Genomic DNA, 15928 nt, shown 5'->3' with positions numbered 1-15928 from the left:
CTACCTACACTGATTTAAAAAGTGTCCAGGTTGCTCACTTTCCTTGCCTGTGAATCTCTTTTCTTTTCTATTTGTTTTTCTACCACTTTGTCTTTTCCACTAGTACGGTACAGGACTGTGCCCTACTTTCAGTAATTGATGCCTTTGTATCCAATTTTATTGTGTTATTCTATGTAAATAAATCCCTGGTCCGGCTGGACAGGAGAACTATATAGTACCTATTGTGGTCTATATCACATTTGTTTATATTCCTGGAATTGCTCAGGACCCTTGTTTTTTCAAATATATAATATAGTGTTTGGTGTCAAACACCTTGGAATCGTACCTCCACATCAGTAACTGGTGTGGGAGGTATGATTTCTCCATGGCAGAACCACTAGTGTGGGGTACCAGGCTACCCGTTACCAGCTTTCCTTAACACTGGCATCACAAAATGGATGCTGCAGACACAGACATGAGTCTGGCCTGCTGCTGCTGGATGAAACTCTGGCAGGGGAGGCATGGACAGTAGGTTTCCTGTCACAGGGAGGTGTAACCACCTCCCAGACAGGCTTCAGTGTATTGGGGCTGGGCGGGTGCACTTCAAGAGTGCTTTGAAGTCTGCACTGGGGGCACATTTGGTGTCCCTGTGCATAGCCCAGTTCAAACCAGTTGCAGAGGATACCAGCCCCTGCTCTGGCACGAAACTGGACAAAGGAAATGGGTGTAGCCAGCCCTCTTTCCAAACCCTCCCTTAGGTGGTTCTCCAGAGTTTCTTCCACCCCTTCCTTGGGTATAAAGTAGGAACCTCTGACTACAGGACTTTAGATTTACCTGGATGAAATTCCGATACTGAATCCTGAAAGGTTGACAATCTACACGACGCTAGATGACTGAAGAATCTCCCTTGGAGTAAGGGAGTTACTCCCCTGTGCGGCAGGCACCAAAGACGCATCTGACCGGTTTGCATCTCTGAAGCTCCCGCCGTACTCCGAAGAATTTTCAACACAGGAGGTCTGTTTCCAGACTTTCCAGAAGCGAACCCGAGCTCTCAGCAAGGCTGAGACCCGTAGCCCTTGTGGGGACTGTGGAACCGGAACCCCTGGACACCGTGCACATTTGCAAGTGCATATGCTTCTTGGTGATCCTTGAGGCTGTGCTTTGGGTTTCTTGTAGCACAGACCCCGTGCAGCATTTCCACCAAAGATTGTTGGCCTACACTCCACGAGTGTTCCCGGAGCCAACCCTTTATGTTTTCTCTCGAGGTACCTTCGCAATCCCTGGTTCGTCAACCTGTGGGTCCCTGAGAAGACAACTTCAACTTTCCTTGGGCTTCCCTGGTTGCTTCAGACGTGCCCTGACTCTACATCACTTGGTGAGTCCCCTGGACCCTGCTGGTTCACACCGACGCATCTTTTCTCCTTCTGCCTGGGTTGCTGTTGCTGTTGCTAAGACTTGTGTTCAATCCGAGCACCGATGCCGCAGCACTCAACGTCCTTTGTAGGACAGCTCAAATCTAGCTCTTGGTCATTATTGATGCCTCCTGGTCCTCGTTGCTGCAGAGTCAAGCTTTACCTCTACGCACCTGAATCACCTGACATCGGTGGGCCTCACCTATCATGCCCCTATTCACTGGCAAGTGACCCAGACTCTGTCCCCTCTGCTTTCAGGTCCTTCACATCTTCGATCCAGGCTAGGATCACACCGGACACTTTCCTTCTTCACGACAGCAGCACTTTGCAGCAGGTCGCCTTTAAAAACTACAATTCCCAACACCATTTGACACCAATGCACCCGGCTTTCTTAGGTGAGGTAACTTGAGTTCTCCGGTGCTCCTGTGAGTGTTGGCCCTATAACCCCTTAAGGCTAAAGGAGTTTGCTTAAAGTCCTCTCCTAAGTGTCCTTAAACGTTAAAATGTCAACTGTGACTTTCCCCATAGGAGCTAACGGAGCTCGTGGCTGTGTTCTCACACTGCACACGTCCCCCGTGGGTCCCCTGTGTCACTACCTTGGGTTGTTCCTTAGGGTCCCGGCGATTCTACAGGCTCTAGGCCTTGTGTCTAGTCAAGTTGTGGTTCTTATACCACTATCTTAATATATGGTTTGGTCTCCCTGTGGGGCCCATTGTATATTGTGCTATTTACTTAAGTTCTATCGTGTTTATGTTGTGTACCTGTCTCTGTAATCTCATAGAGAGATTACTAGAGAGTGTTTAGTAATAAATACATATATATATATATATATATATATATATATATATATATATATATATACACAGATATATATATATATATATATATATATATATATATATACATACCTTGTGTGGTTCTCCTTTCATTTAGACATTCAAGAGGTTATGATCTGGTAAACCAAGCTGCTTTACACTCCTTCAAGACTTAGCCTAAAGGCTGCTCTCCATAGCTACCATTAGGATAGCTTTCAATAAAGGTTTCCTAAGCTATCATCAGTAAGGGGTGTTTGGACTGGTGCAAGGTGCCCACTATAACTAGTGGACAGCATATGTCAGACCAACTTCTCACACTCCAGAGATGCAAATTTCTTTTCCTTGTGTTCAGTCTTCACACTTGTTAACATTAAATTTACATTTGGCCCTCATGCTGGTGATCGAAGAGTCTATATGTTTGCATTCTGCTCCTAAGTATGTGATATTGTTGCACAGTCCCCATCTGCTTTCTGTCTGGATTGCTGCACTGGTGCTCTTTTCACAGTAATTTGCTGGCAGCATGCATTTATTTTGTGTGTTTCTTTATAAATCATGAACACTGTAAAGGTCTCCTTGTTTCTTCTGATCACTGATTTCACGCCATACTAGTTAAGCCTTGCTGTATGTGTTCTCTGGTTCTTCTGCCATCATAATATTTTGTCATTACTGAGGTTGTTGTTAGCCGTTGTTTTGTTCACTCATCTTCTCAAAGTCAATGCACCCAGACGTCAGCTGTAGATACTGCATTTAAGTATATATTACTGCTTTAAAGTTTCTTTCTGTTTTCTTTGCAGTTCCTGGGGACTATCCTGAAACAAGTCCCATACAGAGAATGGCACGTCTCATTAATGGAGGAGTTCAGCTTTCAGATTCCCAGTTTCGTCCATCATGAGATTGAGGAGGTTAGTGCTCTCAAGGGTCAGCATTGAACCACTGGGAAAGTCAATTTAACACAAATGCAGAGGATAGAACTGTGTATTCCAATTGCACTGTGATTGGTAAAGTTCATTTTTATACTATGGGTACACAGGACTGGAATAGACCAGCCGGAAAAATAAGGTATGGTTCTCCCACTCCCTGTAATAGCTGACCTACTAAGAATCAGATGGAGATGAACTCCATAAGGTAATTACTCTCCACCTGGCTAATTAGGAGCCACCACATGTCAGGGTTATACTCATTGCCCCAATGGATCTCCTTCAGCTAAAAGGTACTCTTCATGTTAGAGCCACTCTCCAATCAGTGGCTATGAGGTCATATTCATGCAAAAAGCAAAGAAGAAAGACAGGCAAACAAGGGGGAATCCTAAGGATTATTTCCTGGTGCCCTCACACATCAATGAGGATGTCATGAATCATAGTGCGCGTTCTCTTCATAGGGTCAGCGCTGCAATGCCCCATGGCCCCACAAAGGGTGTGTGTGGGCGTTTTGAATGTGAGTGTGGAGTGAATGTGTGCAGTGACGTGAAGGGAGACTAAAACTGTCTCAGAGATACCAAACTTGACTTTAATGTAATGGTTCCCTTGGAAGGATGAAAACAAGCATTTACAATGCAATAGGTCTCACATTTGCGAGAGTTTATGCTATTGGCATTGTAAATGGCAATGCCTTTTATTTATTTGTTTAAAAAACCAACACATTAATAAAAGGCATTGTAATCTACAATGCCAATAACTCAAACTCTAGTAAATGTGACACCTGTAGCATTGCAAATGCTTGTTTAATTTGCTGGTAACTTTGGCGAGGCTTGACAAAGCAACAGAAACCCTGGCAGACAATTTGGTTTTGCACTGTAGCCACTATTAAAACCATGCTCAACCTTGTCTTGTCTTAAACTTTAGTTTTTTTCAGGAAATGTCATTGATTTCTAAGGATGTATGTTGGATCTTATGGTACTGGTTTGATAACTATCAAGTGTCCTGAAATCCATTGCCCCTAAATTTCGAAGACGGTGACAGTACCTCAAAGCATTGTAGGCCAAGAAGGACCAGGACAGCTAAACATGCTCCAGCACCCTATTCAGAAGCAGAGAGGGTGCTACTGCAGCTATCACAAGGACCCTTCACCTCATTTTGTTTTCAATGTGGTATAGAGGACAACTGCCCCGGTGCCCAGTTCACAATTGCAAACATTACTGCAGGACAGCAAGGACCCACTGAAAATGTGGGGGAAAATAAATGTACCTCACTGCCTTTGAGCACAGCGGTGGACTAACCCATAACACCACTGCCCTTGGAAAGGACCATGTCTACCCTACCCCCTCCTCCTTTTAGGAGCAGATAGCACTGAAGAGGCTACACAGTTATGGAAGTTGCTTGAATACATACAACTCCGGAGAAGGTTGGACCCTGGTGATCTGGGCTTGGATTCGAGTCCTGAGTCTGCATATCATAACTATGCAGGCAGTGATCAAACATCTACATCTGCTACTCCAGGAACTCAGCATGAGCAATAACACAAATGCCATTAATAATTACGCGAGCTGTGAAGTGCCAATACCAAGTATTTTTTTCTGTACAACATACCTTCTTTCCTTTATTCTTTACAACCCACACGTCTACTTCTTCCTCAAATTCTAGCAAGCACCCCAACCTGCCTTCACTTTCCTCCCACTCTGCTCATTCTTAATATCCTTTCCCAAACTTTTGTCCTTGATTTCTGTTTTTCTGCCCCCTGTTCTTCATTTGAACTTGCACAAAGCTCACTGGTGGCTTCTATGAAGATTACACCGTTTCAAGCGCTACAGGACATCCATAATGGTTTGGAGTTTACTGCGCTTTGAATCCTCTCATTCCAATCAATCTGCCTCGTTTCCCGGGCTTCTCTATTTCAATCATGCCCCTCCATTTTCTCCACATTAAGTTTGTCGAGTCCAGGCCTTCATTTCATTTCATTTGCAGAAGATTCATTACCTATGAAGAGCATCGAGTGTTTCTGAGCAAACAGTAAACCTTCATTTCTGTCCACCTCACGGTCAGTCTGTACAAGAAATAAAGATTATTTCAAAGTTACCTTGGCGGGGCTTGCTGGGCTTGCTTGTGTGCTTCCCAGAGAGACAGGAGATTGGGAAACGCACGCGCGCGGCCGGCGCCGATCGCTTTCCAGAGCGTGCGCGTGACATCTCCTGTCTCCTGGGAAGCAGACCCGGCAACAATAGTATCGCGCCTGCGCGATGGCATATGGCTTCGCCCTATGCATCGCAGGCGCGAGACCTAAAAACATAATTTGATAGGTGCTACTACAGTGGTGTGATGTACCCAAGTAGCCTAAATCTGGGAGTGTGGCCAGGTTGACATCTTTTGCCCCAAACAGCCTAAAAATATCCACAACACTTCTTCAGGACCCAAATAAATGGGGAAATCCCTTCCCTACCCCTAAGACATGAAATGCAATGTAGGTATTCCCTCAGAAGAAAATACCTGTTTTAAAATGTTTAAAATTGATTTTCCAACCTAGTTAATAAATGATGAAAATAAAGAAAACACTCAGTAAACAAATGTTTTGTATGTATGGTCCAATACGCCACCAGAATGGCTTTTCCAGCTCACTGTATCATATTGTCTCCAAAGGTAGACATGTAAATGCTATTGTTGGCGCTGATCAGTCTCCAAAGCCTGAAAGATGTGGAAAAAACAAGCTAGTGCATACATTATAACAGAACAGACAAGTGGACATACGTGGAATGTGTAATTGGAGCAATTGTTCTCAGGTGTGGTGTGTACGGCCCCAGGAAGGAGGGATGACCAAATGGCCAATGAGGAGAAGAGGGGCAAGCCTGAGCCAATAGGAGCGAGCCCCCTCGTATGCTAGTGCAACAGACTTATCATCCCTCAGTGGTGGCCGTCTCAGAGTGGGTAGTGGTCAAATGCTGGCCAGCCCAAAGACACCATGGTTTTTAGGTCTCGCCTGTCGATGCGCATGCGCATCGAGCAAGCGAGACTATGGGGGCTTATCCACTCTTTATCCAACTTGCAAGGAATCGTGGCGATTCCTTGCAGTGCCCGTGACTTTTAAGCTCAATGCGCATGCGCATTGAGCTTAAAAGCGCGTGCACATCAGTTCCCTCATCCGCACGTCGCATTTTTCATCCCCAGCTCCCCTCCCCAGCTCCGCCCCCTCACTTCTTGATTGCACGGCCGCTAGGCCGTGCCTCCCCTACTCTCCTCCCCCCTCCTCCTCCTACTCTGCCTGCCGCATCCGCACGTCGCATTTCTCATCCCCAGCTCCCCTCCCCAGCTCCGCCCCCTCACTTCTTGATTGCACGGCCGCTAGGCCGTGCCTTCCCTACTCTCCTCCCCCCTCCTCCTCCTACTCTGCCTGCCGTGTCGCACCTCTCCCATCTCCCCGCTCCGCCCCCTGCACACTGGCCTGAATTGTACCGAAGACTGGACCTCCCAGATCTAGGCTACAGCGTTGTCCTGCTTATTGGAACTTTTCTTTTATGTCCATTGGTGTAACTGGACAACTATTCCAGCATGCACAGTGCTGTTCACAAATAAACAGCGAGGTCTGTCTTGAGGTATTACACTCATGGCATCTGTATAACACCATGCCCGCTAGGGTAAAATAGTAATTTTCTACGTATTTCTTTTTCCAACATTAGCTCCATACCTTTAGGGATTCTATGGTTGCTTGTCGGTACACCTTTCCCCTTGGTTCACGTTTTTCTTGGTCAGGGTCACTCTTCGGTTTTCGAATTACGAATTTATCCATCGTTAAAATCAAGGCTTCCCTTGCTATATTTGTAAAGCGTCAGAACCGATGCTGAACATCCACGCTTGGCTCTATAAAATAGCACGGCCAGATTTCGCCGACTAAAGAAGCCAATCAAATAATACAGTTGCACCACCGTAAACTCCTAAGGCAACCCGTTCAGCAAACGTGTGTTACCTTTTTCAGCCCTTGAATATGACTGGCGTATATAGTTGGTCGATAATTCAAACTACCCTAATCAATGAAAATGTACTATTCCGATTCTCTGAACATGCACAGGAAGTTTCCTGAAAATAGTGATTAAATATTGCATACATTATTAAGGCTAACTATGCGCAAAAAAATAGCTCATAAAATGTTTTAAACATGAAAATGTATTGAAGCACTACATTTTTAATTCAGATTTGCAATTTTTTCATATTCACAACTTTTCTGTTATGTACCTTGTTTTCATAAGCTACAAAATGCGCACTCAAACATGGTCGCCTCATTCACGCATACTTGAGTTCTCTTTGAGCGCTAGTACCTTCTTCTATGTCTACGCGGAAGTCTATACCATCAACACAGTAACAACAAACACAGAGACGGATAAGATGGCTGCTGTACGTGTTCCTCTAGCGCTCCTCCTTTATCTAGGCAGTTGTTTGACGATTAGGGCAGACTCGCCCTCTACCTCGGATGACTTCAACTCCGTGTTGGGTGACTCTTTCTCCTGCCACGGTACCTGCCAGCTGACCTACCCACTACACACTTCTCCACAGGTGAGCTTAACACTCTATTAATCTACTCCTAAGGTGCGTCATGAGAACCCCCACGCCCCCCAAACCTTAACTAGATGTGTAGACCTCACTACCACAAACCCGCCCCTTCCCTAGGCTAGACACTAGGGTACCGCTCCGACCCAAGTTGAGGCTGTCTACAAACATTGTGCGAACTAAACAGCTGGTACAAATATTAATTTTGAGCTTGGGCTTGTGGCATTAGTGTGCTCGATAATTGAGGAAAGCGCAACAGAATGCGGTTTCCAAGTCACTCGCTTGGAAACATTTAACAGTGTTCATGTTAGAGCCTTAGGTGTATCTCTGAGCTTGCGCTCGTTCTTGGAATCACTCTACCCTCTCTAAATTCCAAACGCTTTCTACAGACTGGAGTGGGGACGTTCGCGTTCCAAGTCTTCCGCAACCTCAAAAAAACGGTTGTTCTACATAGAATGTAATCGGATCGTCTGCCGCAAATGCCCTCTTTGAGTGATGTGTGCTTAAGTTGATCACCCTACTGCAGGTTAATACGGACACCGTATCTAGTCCTGAACTTTCCAGCCACAAATCATTGATTTTAGTTGTGTTAGTATAATTAGTTCAGTGGAAGCAACACAAGACTTAAGCAACTGTGTCCTTAATGATCTGGAGGAAAGTGGTCACCCTACATATACTGCCTAGTGGTGCTAGTAATTAATAGGACTCCCATTTCTACTTTCACTTTCTACTACGATTTTCACCTTATCAGGTTCACTGTAAATTGTTTTTTTTCAAATTACTAATGTCACTCAATTATGACATTGCCTAAATGTTGCTTGGCCCATTTGAAATTGTTCACTGCGTGATTGTGCACTGCGGTATCTCGAATTGCACCACTCTTACTCTTAGAGCTTCCAAGCTCTTTCTTCTGTATGCCCTCAATCCATATTGTGGACCCCTTGGCTCCAGTTCCCTCAAGAGGGCCGCCGCAGACGCTCTGCATGCACCTTTGGTCTGTCCATATATTGTTTCATTACACTCCCAACACAAAATGGCCGACACTTTCTGCCGCGCGCCCATTGGTCATTTGCTTCCATGTGACCGCGAGCGGCTTTCTTATTATGACAACACATTGCTGAGGGCGTATCGTGAAGATCTCTCACGCCTAGCAAGGACCCCCATTGCGGACCTGCAATTCTTCCTGTGGGGTAAGCCCTTATAGATGCGCGACATATTGGAGGCTCCAGACATGCTTTATTTATTTGAACCCGCCTTCAATTTTTATGTGTCAATTGTTTTAAGTGCACTTTCCCTTCCCGCAGATTATCCATCAAGGGCACTGTTCCCGCTAGTAAGCTCGTTTATTAGAGCACCCTTTTTTCACTGCACACTCGGTAATTGATACCCCAGTTCACTCTCCCCTCTCTCGCCACAGACGTCTTCAATACTCCCCTTGGCCCCACCTCGTGGTAAGTTTTTTCCGCAATAATGGCAGCCCCTTTTTTGGGCAATATGACCGTAATTAACTGTCTAATTCCTTTCCCCTTAGACACTTGTTATACTTTGCATACAGCGCTGAACTCCTCTCAGCTTCATTCCACCGGTAAGCCTCTCTCACGGTCCCTTACTCCTGCACTCCTTTAGAGTCCTTCACTTATGGCTAGCAATGTTGCATTCCAAATGCTATAGGTGTCACATTCGCAAAAGTTATAACTATTGGCATTGTAAATGACAAAGCTATCAATTTAGCTATTTTAAAAACCAACAAATAAATAAAATATTTGTCATTTACAAGACCAATAGCTCCAACTTTTCTAATGCGAGACCTATTGCATTTCCAATGCTTGTTTAAATGGGGCGTCTAAACAGTAAAATAGGACAGTTGAATGTTTTCTCAATGGAGAGTTATGGTAGGAGAAAAGCATGGTGCACTGGCATATAACAGAGAGCAAGTCAGGTGCACATAACTACTAGCCATCCCTCATGGTGGAATCTAGGCCTATTGGTGTCTGTGTTCATGTTGGAAATATGGTCCTCCTCATGTAATAAGTAACATGGGTGACCAAGTGGTCTAGTTCCAATGGATTAGAGTGCTTGGAGACGCTATTTGGCAAAAGGCTAATGAGGAGAAGAGAGAAGAGGAGGGGTACGCTGGTACGCTAGAGCCAATAGGAGCAAGCCCCTCACGTGCTGGTGTAACGGAAGTATCATCCCTCAGTGGCAGCCATCCTGGAGTGTGTAGCGGTCAGATGGAGGATTGCCCAAAATCATCAATGGTATTATTAAGGGGCCGTCGAAACAAGTTGACACACAGTAAAATGTTTTCTTATTGGAGGGTACTGCCTAATTGGTATCAACAGAAACATTCATGTTAATGAAGAAGAGACCCATGCCAAGTCGTAAAATACTTTTCATAAGCACTGCTCAGTGTGGTGTAAGAGACTCTATAACAGGGCATTTCATATGTGACATGGTGTCAGTGGTGATATGGTAGATCAGATTGCATGTATGAAGAGAATGTCAGTATATCCATGGTAAGGGAGTATCTGATTTTGCAGGGGACTGACTGGGGAATTACACCTCACACCAGCCAGAGGTTTTAATTTTTCAGACATTTACTGTTGGTGGAGAGGCAGAAAATCCACTGTTGCTCTCTTCTGAAAAGATTAACCAGGCCCCATGAGTTAGTTGCTTCAAAATTGTCCACCGGAGGTCATCTGGGGAGTAATTAGAGTTGCAAAAGTAATTGGACATTTTTGTAGAGCTGTGTCTGCAGTGGATATTGCGTCAGTGCTCCATTATTCTTGGTTTGATGATGCTTGGGGTCATTCCCACGTAAGGAAGGCCACACCGGTAAGTGATCAGGTAGATGCCATTTTTTGTATTGCAGTTAGTGTAATTCTTCTGCATCCAGGTGAACTGGGGACTCAACTTGACCTCTTTGGAATGTTTATAAGAGGGAACATTCCCCGTAGGACTCACGGGATAGTGTCTTGTGACAGGTGGTAAGACCCACAAGGTATTCTACATGAAAGACTGTTGAATGCGGGGCCTGGTGTGTACCAAGAGGCCTTCAGGTTCTGGGGACACTTAAAAGTAAATTGTGGCCGTGGAATTTCAAGTGACCCAGTGCATAAAATTCCCCAATGTTTCATTATTGTGCGTTTGATCCGATTGGAGTTGGGGGTAAAGATAAGGACACTAGTAAGGAAATTTTCAGTGGGTCTTGTGTTGGTCTCTAAAAGAGATTCCCATGAATTGTTTCGTGTTCTTTTCTCAGCTCGTTTTATAACTCTGGATGCGTAGTACCAGGAGGACAGATTCCTACTAAGTGTTTTGGCTTGAGCGCTATAATCTTTCTAAAAGCTGCAATTTCTCCGGACACAGAGAAACTGCCCATATGGCAAGTTCTCCTATAAGGCTTTTGGATGGTGACTCTTAAATAACAGAAGACTGTTGCTATCAGGGATATTTTTATATGTCTTAGTGCATAGTTTTGCCACCTTAATGGAGATTAGTAAATACAGGAATGGTATCTGCCTTGTTGAGGCAGACTGGGTGAATCTCAGGTACGAGTTAAGAGTACTGATCCAGCATCCAAATTCCTGGCATGTGGTGTTATCACCTTTCCAGAAGACCAGAATAATATCTATGTATCGTCGCCACGTTAGAATGTTGGCATTGAAGGAATTCATTTCAGTAAAGATGCGTTGTTCTTCAAAATGGGCCATGTATAGACAGACTAGGCTCGGGGCAAGTGTGCTGCCCATTGATGTCCCTTGTATCTGATGATAGATCCAGGTATGGAATTTAAAAAGTCCTTATTCTACGCTATCGTGTCACATTCGATAATAAAGTCCATCAGCGCTGCTGTTGTCCTAGTTTGTGCTCTGAGGCAGGCCTCAATTACCTCTATGGTGGCGTCTTGAGGGATGTGGGTGTACAAGGCCTCTAAGTCTAAGGTCAAAAGGAAGTTCATTTCCTGTTGATCATTGGTGTTATCAATCAGGTTCAGCATGGCCCTTGTCCTAGAGCCCAGTGGTATAAGGTAGTGGTCGCAGAACTTACTCAAAGGTTCCAATAGAGATCCAATGCCATAGACGATTGGCCTTCCTGTAGGGGGGCTGTTTTCCTTGTGTATTGTGGGCAATACGTAAAAGTAGCGGGTCCTTGGTAATGTATTCACCAGGAACACTGCTTCATGTTTAGCGATTCAATCTTGTGCCTCCGCCATCATGACCATGGATTGAATTTGTTTTATGAAGGTCTCAGTTGGATCTGAGCTCATTGAGCGGTAGTATCTCCCATTCGCTAGCTGGTGTGGGCCTTCTTGGTTGTAATCGGTGATGTCCATCACAACAATCGCTCTGCCCTTTTCTGCTGATTTGATCACGATCAAAGGATCCTCAGTCAAGGCTTTAACTGATCTGCGTTGTTCTGGATGACAAATTGTTGAAGAACCTAGGAGTTCTTATCTGTGCAGTCTTCTTCAGTATGGCTTTTTCAAAGTTGAGGACCTCTCTGGGTGTCATGGCTGAAGTAGGTGTCAACTCAGATTGAATCCGTAGTCCTGAGTCCTAACTGTCAGGGGTTTTCCTGTCCTGAAAAAAATTCCTGAAGGCAAACTTGCGGAAGAACTGGTGACTTTTGCTTATGAGACAGAATTGCTCTTCCAAAGAGGTGGTCACGAATACAAGACCTTTGCGTAGTACTGCAATCTCGTCTTCTGTCAGAGCCCTCTTTGAGAGGTTAATGACTAGCCTTCCTTGGCCGACTGACTCCTGGTCTGCATCTTGGTTTCTTGCTGTTTCCAGTGCACTTGTGTTTTGTTCCTCTTCTTCTTACTCTGCTCCCACCCAAAAAAGGTTGGGGAAAGGAGTGTTGGAAGAAGGGCTGCAGTGGTTGGGAGGGGACATCTGGAATCCAGGGTACCACATTTGACGGTGTGCTGAAAATGGGGGTATTGGATATCCATACATTGATGGTGGGGAACCCTTTACCCGTCGTTCTCATTGCTGCCCCAACTGTCATTACTCAAAATGCTGTTTGAAGAATGATGTGTCCTGGGAGATGTGATAGAACCTTCGTCTGAAGAGAGCTTATGCTGCAGGAGGTAATCTAAGTGCTCGTTCATCTGGGCATTGATCTCTGAGAGCTGTGAATTGAATGCTGAGATACTGAACCCAGCTTTCAGTGCAATCCCTGTAATGTTGATTTTGATGATGAGTGCATCAGACAGGAATTTGGCCATGTTGATGATACGAATGAGCCAGTAATGTGTGTATTCCATGCAATTTGTTACCATTCTCATACTGAACACCATATCATCAAGAAACAGGCCTGGTGATGGGTGCTATATTGGCTCTAAGGTACACTGAAGATGTCCTTACTTGTGTGACCACCTTCACCTCCAACTCCGATCAGATCAAATGCACCATTATGTACCATTGGGGTATTTTATGCACTAGGTCCCTTTAGATTCCACAGCCACAATTCACTTTTAAGTGTACCCAGAGCAACCTGAAGGACCTCCTAGTATACATGAGACCCCATGTTCAACAGTCCCACATGCAGAATACCTTGTGGGCCTTACCACCTGTCACAACACAATATCCCTCTGGGACCTGCTGGCTATGCCCACTCACTAAACATTCCAAAGAGGTCACATTGAGCCCACAATTCACCTGGATACAGGAAGGTCACACTAACTGCAATGCAACAAAAACTGTGTTGACCTGATCACCTGCGCATGTGGCCTTCTTTACGTGGGAAGGACCATGAGGGCTATCAAAGCAAGAAAATTAGAGCACCTGGGCAATATCTGCTGCAGGCACAGCACTACAAAAATGTGCAATAACTTTTGTGACTCAAACCACTCTCCAGATGACCTCCAGTGGATGCTTTTAGAAGCAACTAGCTCATGAAGCTCTATTAACCTTTTCAGAAAGGAGCAAAGGTGGATTTTATGCCTCTACTCCAACTGCAAAGGTGCGAACGATGAAATCCTTTGCTGTGAGGTGTAATTCCCCAGTCTGTCCCCTGCGAAATCAGATACTCCCTTACCATGGAAGCATTAATACTCGCTTCATACATGGGATCTGATTTAACATATCACCACTAGCACCATGTCACATATGGGACGGCCTGCTATGGAGTCTCACACACCACACTAAGACGTGCTTATGGTAAGCATTTTGTTAAGGGCCATGAGCATCTTCATCATTAACACAAATGTTTCTGTTGATACCAATGAGGCAGGACCCCCCCATCAAAACATGAACTGCTTAACCGCGGTGTGAATTCTGCCACGGTGCAGCAGTTTTAATCAGTGGGCGGGGCCGCGTCAGCCAACGGGCTTGCACAGCACTACGGAGGTAGTGCTCGAATGGCCGTTGGCTGACAGGAGCACTAAAGGGGTTAAACTGTCTTAGTCTACTGTTTTAGACACTGCTGTACTAATACCATTGATGACTTTGGACATTTGACTGCCACACACTCCAAGATAGCTGCCACTGAGGGATGATAATTTCACTACACCAGCAGGCGAGGGCTCACTCCTATTGGCTTGAGCATACCACTTCTCTTCTCCTCATTAGCCATTGGCCCAATAGTGCTATCCAAGCATCCTAATATATTGGGAATAGGCCACTTGGCCGCCCCATGTTACTTTTTAATGAATAGGCCCATGTATCCAATATGTACGTAGATGTCAATATACCTAGATTTCACCATGAGGGATGGCTAGAGGTTATCTGCACCGGGCTTTCTCTCCATCACTATATATCTGAGAGCAATTAGGTGCCCCATAGTTTTCTACTACTGTCACTGTCTATTAAGAAAACGTTCAACAGTCTCAGTTTACTGCTAAGATGCTGCCTTTCAAAAACCATTGTTCACTTTGGGCTGACCTGCATTTGACCACTACACATTCCGAGATGGCCACCACTGAGGGATGATACCTATGTTACACCAGCATGTGAGGGGCTTGCTCCTATTGTATCAATATTGCCCCTCCTCTCCTGTCCTCATTGGTCATTTTGTCATCCCTTCTTCCTGTAGCTGCACGCACCCCACCTGAGATCAATCACTTCAATACCTGCACCTTAAAAGGCAGGTCTTCTCCTCTGCTGAGTCTCTATCCAGGTGACCGGAGGAAGGTAGGTCTCTGGCACTCTCTGTGCAGAAATCACATAAGTTCGGTTGCTTCTCTAGAAAACTCTCAGCTTTTTCTTTTCTTTTCCCCCTAAGGTCATTTGGGTCCCCTTGATTTACTGTTTCTTTATGTTGGGTATCATTGCTCTTACCACAGTTAGCAGCTAAGCTCTACCCTCGGCTTTTGACCTATGGGGCATTATAGATTGATCCAAAGGATGAGACACGTCATTCACACCTGAGGACAACTAATCACTTATGATACACTGTGTAACACCAACAAAGATTGGTTTTATTTTGTCTGTTAGACCAATGTCTACTTGCCTGTTCTGTTATATTTGATGTATCAGTGTGGAATGCATGTTATTATCCCGCTGTCTTTTTCACGGAAATCACAACGCGGTTGTTACAACAACTGTGTTGTAATTCTGCATACCATTACTCAGCAAGTTGGAATGACGACTTGCGGAGGGGGGGCGCTGGATGTTGGAATAGTATAACTTACTATTCCAACTCCAGTCTGTGCGGACAATAGGGAAGGTGTTGGATATTAAATCCAACACCTCCCCCCCCCCAAGTCGTTGGTCCAACTTGCGGAGTAATGGAATGCGGAATCACAACGTGGTCGTTGTAATAACCGCATTGTGATTCCCTGCTGGAAAAAGATTTGTGGTAAGCGCTGTTTACCATCAGCGTGTGCTTCACTTTTTTCACATTGTGGTAACTGATCAGCGCCAACAATAGCATGAACATATCTACCTTAGGAGACACTATGATACACTGTGCTGAAAAAGGGATCCTGGTCTGGTGACTCATTGAACCATACATTCAAAACATTTGTTTACTGTGTGTTTTCTCTATTTTCTCATTCATTTTCTAGGTTGGAAGATCAATTTTAAACTTTTTGAACACGGTATTTTCCTCCGGGGGAATGCCTTCACTGCATATTACGTCTTAAGTGAGGGGTAGGTTTATTCCCCTTTTCTTTTAGATCCTGAAGAAGTAGCGGAGATCTATTTTGGGCCATCAGTCGCTAAACATGTCAACCTGACCACACTCACAGGATACATCATGTCCCTGTAGTAGCCCCTACCAAATTATGATTTTTTAATCCTGCCAG

At 44.9% G+C, this 15928-nt stretch overlaps 1 protein-coding gene across 1 annotated transcript in view; it reads left to right on the top strand.

The window, feature by feature from the left end:
- LOC147691860 (maestro heat-like repeat-containing protein family member 2A) overlaps positions 1–15928 on the top strand; it is a 93988-nt gene that overhangs the window by 35228 nt on the left and 42832 nt on the right. The window contains exon 4 of the mRNA XM_086936694.1: positions 3001–3108. Coding sequence (XP_086792820.1) covers positions 3001–3108 — 108 coding nt within the window. The remainder of the gene's footprint in view (positions 1–3000; positions 3109–15928) is intronic.

Source organism: Lissotriton vulgaris, chromosome 9 (genome assembly GCF_964263255.1).
Source record: "Lissotriton vulgaris chromosome 9, aLisVul1.2, whole genome shotgun sequence".
NCBI lineage: Eukaryota > Metazoa > Chordata > Amphibia > Caudata > Salamandridae > Lissotriton > Lissotriton vulgaris.
Note: the sequence above shows the minus strand (reverse complement) of the source record. Positions and strands in the feature narration are given on the sequence as shown.